The sequence below is a fragment of the Corvus hawaiiensis genome, chromosome 5 (genome assembly GCF_020740725.1).
Source record: "Corvus hawaiiensis isolate bCorHaw1 chromosome 5, bCorHaw1.pri.cur, whole genome shotgun sequence".
Taxonomy (NCBI): domain Eukaryota; kingdom Metazoa; phylum Chordata; class Aves; order Passeriformes; family Corvidae; genus Corvus; species Corvus hawaiiensis.
Genome location: NC_063217.1, coordinates 62,393,930 through 62,400,894, shown reverse-complemented (window position 1 = coordinate 62,400,894; position 6,965 = coordinate 62,393,930). Strand labels below are relative to the sequence as shown.

General features: G+C 49.7%; 1 protein-coding gene across 3 annotated transcripts; it reads right to left on the bottom strand.

Moving 5' to 3' along the window:
* Positions 1 to 440: 440 nt before the first annotated feature.
* LOC125326790 (placenta-specific gene 8 protein-like) lies at positions 441 to 5,735 on the bottom strand. Of its 3 annotated transcripts, none has more exons than XM_048305257.1 (6): positions 5,387 to 5,735; positions 4,936 to 5,123; positions 2,623 to 2,751; positions 2,292 to 2,464; positions 849 to 952; positions 441 to 592 (listed from the first exon to the last, which is right to left on the bottom strand). In XM_048305257.1, coding segments are annotated over exons 2-6 (522 nt in total). In that variant the 5' UTR covers positions 5,051 to 5,123; positions 5,387 to 5,735; the 3' UTR covers positions 441 to 591. The 3 variants fall into 3 exon arrangements, with proteins under 3 accessions (XP_048161214.1, XP_048161215.1, XP_048161216.1); XM_048305258.1 differs by having other exon boundaries at positions 4,936 to 5,074; XM_048305259.1 differs by lacking the exon at positions 441 to 592 and having other exon boundaries at positions 845 to 952; positions 2,340 to 2,464; positions 5,387 to 5,592.
* Positions 5,736 to 6,965: the final 1,230 nt, after the last annotated feature.

The window sequence follows — 6,965 nt, the reverse complement described above, 5'->3', positions numbered from 1 at the left end:
TTCATGCTCAGGGTCCATGTCTCTGCAACATCGAGGTGAGCTGGTGCCAGGCAGCCCCAAATCCCCATGCCTTTATACTCAGAAAGGTGGGACTGACCAACAGCCCTGGACAGTCACCTGGGCCACCACAGCAGGGGCAATGCTGGGTGGCCTGCAGAAGTCACTTGCCTGCAGGAAGACCCAGCTCTGCCCTGGAGCAGTACTCATTTTCTCAAATTTTGCAACTTGGAAGAGCAACACCGACTCCTTCAATGTATTAAATATCCTTCAATGTATTAAATATCAGCTTTCTAAAAGCTGATCCAAAACCAAAATAGTAGTGAAAATCTCTCTCTGCAGCAGGCACAGGGAAACCTCACCTGCACCAGGGGCTGCTGAGATGGATGGAGCAGGAGAAGGATGGGTGCTCTCAGGCGGTGCAAGAGTCACGTACACAGAGGTAGGAAGACAAACTCAAAACTTTATTGCTGCAGTTAGTTAGGGGAAATAAAATGCCATCAAGCCAAGCCTCACAGGGTACATTTCCCAACAGTCAGGGCAGCAGTGACTCATGCCTGCAGCAGCTCCAAGGATGCAGCGAGGATGGCAGCATCTGCAACAGAATGGGAGAGGAGCATCAGAGAGCAGGGCTGTGCCTTGCCACACTCGGTATCCTCCCAGTCCTTCCCCCTCCACCCTGCACAATGTTCCCAGGAACATTTTATTTCAGGATGAGTTACTCATCACCTGTCCACTGCTATTTACCCACTGCGGCAAACTTTGTCCTGTGTCAAGATGTTGGCAGGAGAGGCTCTGGGAAGCCACTGTGACAGCAGCTTTATGGACCAGCACCAGCACCCCCAGCTTACCAGAATATGCCAAGCTCCCTCCTGCGGTTGATGTCTCTCTTGATTTGGCAAATGGAACACACAGGGCAACACAGGGTAACACAGAAGTCAGAGCAAATGGACCCCTGTTAGGGAGACACTGGTTAGGGACAGAGGCTTCCCAGAAGCCATGTTCTGGCCAAGAAGATGATAATCACATTCCAGGTCAAGTACTCTTTTTTTCTTGGCTGGCTGCAGCATCCTGAGTAGCAAACACTGAAGCCCTGGGCTGGCAAACACCAAGCACCAAGGAAAGGAAGGAGGGAGCCTTTATGCAGGCTGCAGACAGCTACTTATCATTTGACTTCTGAGGTTCAGACTGGGAAGAAAAATGAATAGAGGAACAGACAATTTGGGCAAAGTGAACTTGGGCCCCCATGGTTTGCTCATGGGACAGCACCAACTGGCCTCCCCCGCAGGAAGAAGCACACCCACATATGTACTATCCACCTTTCTCCCAAGCCTGATTATGGATCTTTATCTGTGTAACCAACTTCACCCATTCTTTAGTCGGCACACAGTTATCTCAAGTCTTTCCCATCTTTCTGATGTCTATGTAACTTAAGTCAAAGTAACAAAGTGCTTATATAGCTTGGATTATAAGGTATCTATGTAACCTTAATATCAACATAACCTAAATCATGACTTTTTATCAATATAACCTGAAGAATATCAATATAACCTGAAGCATAGCCTTCTATACTTATATAGCCTGAATCATAGCTTTTGATGCCCATATAATCTAGTATGAATAACTTTTTATACAATGCAATGGCTAGTATATAGTTAACTAGTTGCTTATATGCAGAATGGAGGAGGAAAAAACCCAAAACTTACCATGTGTACAGTTTTAGAGATAGAAAAGTGTAGTACTAATGAGAAATTGGCAAGCCAAAGCCAAAACAAAGAATTTAGGCCGGTTAAGACCGGACGGACCGAAGAGCATCGTAACTGCACATACCCCGAAAACGAAGTTGAAAAGTTCAAGTGCAAAGAAGACTTTAGAAGCCTTCATCAAAGACTCCCAAGACCCCCGAACTGGGGAAGTGCACACACAGTACAAAGAATTATCTAATAACCATGAGATCATGCTATGTAAATTAGTTCCAGCACGTATGTGATGATGCTGTAATGACATAGCAACATTAAGCAAAATTTACTGTATAAATATACCACAGCACTTGACAAGGGGGAGTGAGTTAGGAGGAAAATCCCCCTCACCACCAGCACTGCAATAAACAAATACCTGCTCTGTAGACATTGGTCTGTGGGGATTTATTTCCAGCCTATTTTTCAGGCATCATTTCAAAGCTCAAAGGGGAAAGCAGTAGCTGAGGTGGATATAAATGGGGGAAAAAGGGTGAGTGGAATCACTGCTGCCCTGAGCCCATCCCTTAAGTGCGGAGAGAGGGGCCTCGGGGGCACCTTGTCTTTCGGACTCGCAGCAGGTGAGCAGGCAGGCTCAGCACTGACCGGGATGTTGTATCTGGTGCGGTACATGGTCCTCATGGCCACGCTGGTCCCACACAGGCAGCACTCGTTCATGTCCCCAGCCACTTGACAGGCCAGGCAGGGGAAGCAGAACATCCCACAGCAGCCTGGCAGGGGGAGAAACACAGTACTGGCTGAGGCTCTGCCCGCCCGCCCAGAACCACCAGCATCAGGGGAGCAGCTGGGAGAGCCAGGCAGCATGGCTGCACAGTGGCACCACCGAGCCAAGCAGAGGGGGCGAGGAAAGTGTGTCCCAGGCACTTACAGACACCACAGTCGGTGCAGCAGTCCATCAGGCTTGTCTGCCACATGCATCTCGAGACAGAGGACATGGCCCCACCAAACTGCGGCTGGATCGTCACAACGGTTGGGGCAGCCATTCCCAGGTCCTCTTCTGAAAGAGACAGGAAACAAGATAGTCGGTGAAAAACCTGTGGTCGGTCTGAACCTCCAACCAAACTGGTGGCTATCACCCTTAGCAGGCCGCCTTTTGCCCAGCTCCCTTGCAGCTACTGGAGGTGATAAAGCATCACCATATTTTGCCTGCATTTTCACATTTTCTGCCATTTTATCCAGCCTTCAAAATAGCATCAAGCCACTGGTGTTCCCCACTCCTCCCCATAAAGGCTCTGCTAGTGCTTAGATGCAGCTCATTTCCCTTGTGCTGAACTGGGCTGGGCAGTGAACTCAGGCATTCCGGTTGCTGGACTTGGCATATTTTACATAAGATGCCTTTGGCATGGGCACAGAGCATGTGTGAGGAGCCAATTCAGTCTGAATTCAGCCATTTTAGTTTGCCTCAACTCCGGTAGTCAGAGGCATGTGGGGGGAGGGAGCGTACGCCCGCCGCTGACAGGAGGCAGCCAGGAGTGGGGAAGCCTCGTCTCTGCGGAGCCCCGGCCTGGCAACACCCGCCAGGAGGCAGGCAGCGGGAGACACTGCGGGGGGCTGCTCCGATCAGGCCGCGAGGAGGCCTCCACCAATGGACGGCACTGGAAGGCTGGACAGGGCCAATGGTTCCCGGTCCTTGGGCAGACTTCGGGAGGGGCCGGGGGATATAAAACCCAACTGCATCAGGGCTCGCTGCTGCTCGCTCGGGCCGGGGGTTTGCTCCTGCTCGCTCCCTCCTTTGCCCTGGCCCCAGCCTGCCTTCTGGCTCTCCTGCCCTCGCGGGCTCGCCCTCGCACCTGTCCTGCCTCCCTGTGCCCCTGACCGCCGCCTCGCTGCTTCGCCCTACGTTCCTGCCTGGGCTGCCTGCTTCCAACCCTGCCGCCCCGATCCAGCCGTCACTGCCCGCCCTGCCGCGCTGATCCAGCCGGTCGCCGCGACCGTGCCCACGGTCCTGGTCCTCCCGTCCGAGGCGCCCACTCACCGCGTGTCAGCTACCGTCGCCGCAGGAGCCGCGCCCGTGAAGCCGCGCCCCTCCGGGAGCCGCGCAGGCTCGGTCAGACCCGGCCCGGCCCCGGGCGGGCAGCGCGCACACGCCCCACCTCCCGCCTGGGCACCGACAGCGCTGCCCTGCTTCGCTGGGGATACCGCCTTCTTTTCCTCTCTGTCTCGTCCCTTTGCTCTTCCCGGTCTTTTCCATTTTCCTCTCTTCTTTTTTGTCTCTTCTAGCTGTCTTTCGCTCGGGCAACTCCTTTCCCTTCTCCTTTTGTTGTCAATAAACGGTTCTCGGATACAATGTTTGCCTCGTTTGGCCTCAGTCCGTTCCCGACCATCCATTTTTAAAAATCTCGCAGTTCCCCACAGTGGAACGCGACAATGTTCGCGTCCACAGGGAAGCACCTGCGAACTCATTTCCTCATAGCAAAGCCAGCCCCCACACAAGAGAGATACTACCGAAAACTCCTATCTCTGGTTTCTTGACATAGGGAGCCAGAAAGGCAGAAAATCAATGTCCGAAGTCTGACACCCTGTCCTTGCCTTCCTGTGGTTAAGCAAGCAAGTATATCTTGAAAACCAGTAAGGTTTTTCAGGTGTGAAATAATAATAATGATGATAATTATAATAAGAATAGCAACAAGAACAATTCCTCTCTGCTTCTATTTCCCTAGCCAAGAAAAAAGCACAGACTATTCTTAGGTAACTTTTCAAAGAAATTTTGGGCTTGGGTGAGGTTCTCTGAGATAAGATTAACTGCCTGCTCACATTTGCTGAGACTTTTTTTCTGTACATTGGGTTGGTTTATTTCTTAGGAACTGCACTTTGACAAAAACAGACCCACCCTGCTGGGTGGTCAGGCTCCTCTTCCTCCTCCTCCTCCTCCTGTTGCTTCTGAGTTCAGAAGCCAGAATAGAAAGTGAGGTGAAGGAGTGGTGCTGGGGGAGGGGGAGCACCTTCCTTCTCCATCCGTTGGAGTAACACGTGCTTCTCCAGAAGTCCTACTCCTGGCTTCAGCTGGCATCACATGCCAACCTGCAAGCCCGGCGGGAATGCAGCTGGAGGTGGTGGTACCAGGTGCGTGTCCAGAGGGAAGTGCAACGTCTCTGCCTACCCACAGCAGTGCCACCGATATGTGGTGAATCCCTCTACGCTTTTACAAATGCACAGTGGTCTGTACACGAGTATTATTCACCTATTTTCTCCTCTCCTCGCTGCAAACAATAATGAGGAGACTGAAGCACAGCTGCTCTTGCCACCAACAGCGCACCCCACTGAAGAACCAGCAAGCACACAGGGAGACCAGCCATCAAAAGCCATCAATAGCCGAGCTTCTGGCAGGACGGCCCAGTTTAAACAGAGAGTGAAGTACCAGTCAGATTCCTTCAACACATTTATACAATTGTGTTAGCAGCAGAAAGCAGCAAGCAAAGGTGAACCCATAATCCAGCTTTTGTGCACAGCTTTTTAAAAAAGCTTCCCCAAGCTCCCCCCCCCCCAACTTCCCCAAGTAAGATTTGCCAGATAGTTTCCTTCATATTATGTGTTAAGCAGGAAAAAAGAAAAAAATCCCTACTTTGACACTATTATCCCACTCTTCACAGGCTAACAAGTTACTAGTATTTCCATGCTTTTAGAGAACTAACCTGGTGAGCAGCCTTGGTCAGTGCAAGCTTCCTCTCCAGCTGGGATCCTGCACAAAGAGACTCTGGCGAAGATGAAACTAAACGTGCTCCCTCAGATGTTCTTACTGGCAGCCAGCAGTAAAAAAAGTATAACAGGTGGGAGGTAACTTGAAGGCGGAAGTCAGGAGCTGTGCCCTGTCCTTACAACCACAGACTTAACACATGCAGAACACAATGATTTATTTTTCCTTTTCCCAGGAGTCTTCTTTGAAAAAAAAAGGTTGCATGTTTATTGTCTTATTCCCTTAACTTTGCCCACATGTTGTTGCTGTGAGTCGTTAAAAAACGGGGTATTCACGGACAAAAACTCTAACTAATTGAAGTCAGAAAGTGGTATGTTTATTATGCAGGTGGGCAGCTTGGGAGTCGCCTCCTAGAGATGTGCCAGCCCCTTACACGGTTATTTGCCCACTGTTTATTTCACAAAGTGCTACATATTAATCATATACGTACCTCCAGCACCTCCCATTGCCGCTTCCTGTTAAAATGAGGTTACTAGTCCTTTGCACATGCACAATTCTTTTCTTGATTTGGGTCGGTGGTCTTGAAAGATGAAGTCAGGGATCTCTTTATCACCATGAACTTCCTACCTTCTATTGTGGCAAGCCTTGGCAAGCCTTCTGGAGATGGTCCATACCTCCCCCCTGTATTTGATCATGCAATCTAGGTGCTAGCTATAATTCTATCAGCTTCTTTTATCCTTATGACAGTTCATTTACTATAAGCAAAGTTTCAGACAGGTACATAATAGTGAATAGCACTATACTCCTTGGCTAAATTTCTAACTCTTCATTAACTTATCCTTTGGTTCAATCAGTACAAATTGCTTCTAACTCCTAGGTAAAGTTTAACTCTTCATAATCTTGACTCAGCCGTTTGGGGGACAACAGCTCTGAATGATGTGCTTTCATTGGGACAGACATTTAGGTTTTCATTTCTTACAAAATACACCCCATGGAGGCTTTCTGTAAAAATTAGCTGATTCCCTAAGTGCTTGTCACAAGCCACGTAGCCCAGCTACCATAAAATTAACCGAGCATTTACTATACACACATAAATGTCCCTTTATGAGATACTAATATTTACAGTTTCTGCACTAACATGCCCCAAATATGTAACCGCTCATGCTCTGTGCAAGTCAGGACAGTTTTGAATGTACTTCCACATTTTGTAGAGAACCTGTGGCCCCAGGACAGCACTTCTTGTTTCCCAGCAGGATGCGTAGAGTGTGTAGAGATCCCAGAGAGGGTCTGGGTGACTGCTTTCTCAGGAGCAAGTCAAGTTCAGTGTGTCCCATGGGAAGTGCTGATGGTGAGGTTCCCTGCTCTCTCGCCCTCGTCGAGAATGGGGAAAGGGAAAGTTGGGGCTAAACTTCAATGTAGCAGCTTTGTCAACAGGCTGGAATTCATGGTGCTTTAAATGAAGCCTTTTACTAGTAGCGCTGCTGAGAAAACAGGGAGCTGTGCCCTGAAATGCTTCCCCTGGCTTCCAGCAGCTCCAAAGTTTAACTGTGGCTGTCCCTGCTTTTACAATGGGGCTG

Bases quoted from the DNA above. Each gene is read 5' to 3' on its own strand.
- LOC125326790 (XM_048305257.1), bottom strand. From the start codon at position 5,050: ATGGCTGGTCTCCCTGTGTGCTTGCTGGTTCTTCAGTGGGGTGCGCTG. The intron at 2,752-4,935 runs GTGAATAATACT...TGTCTCTTTCAG, and splicing joins GCGAGGAGAGGAGAAAATAG to AAGAGGACCTGGGAATGGCT. The intron at 953-2,291 runs GTGCCCCCGAGG...TCTCCCTAACAG, and splicing joins CTGCGAGTCCGAAAGACAAG to GGGTCCATTTGCTCTGACTT.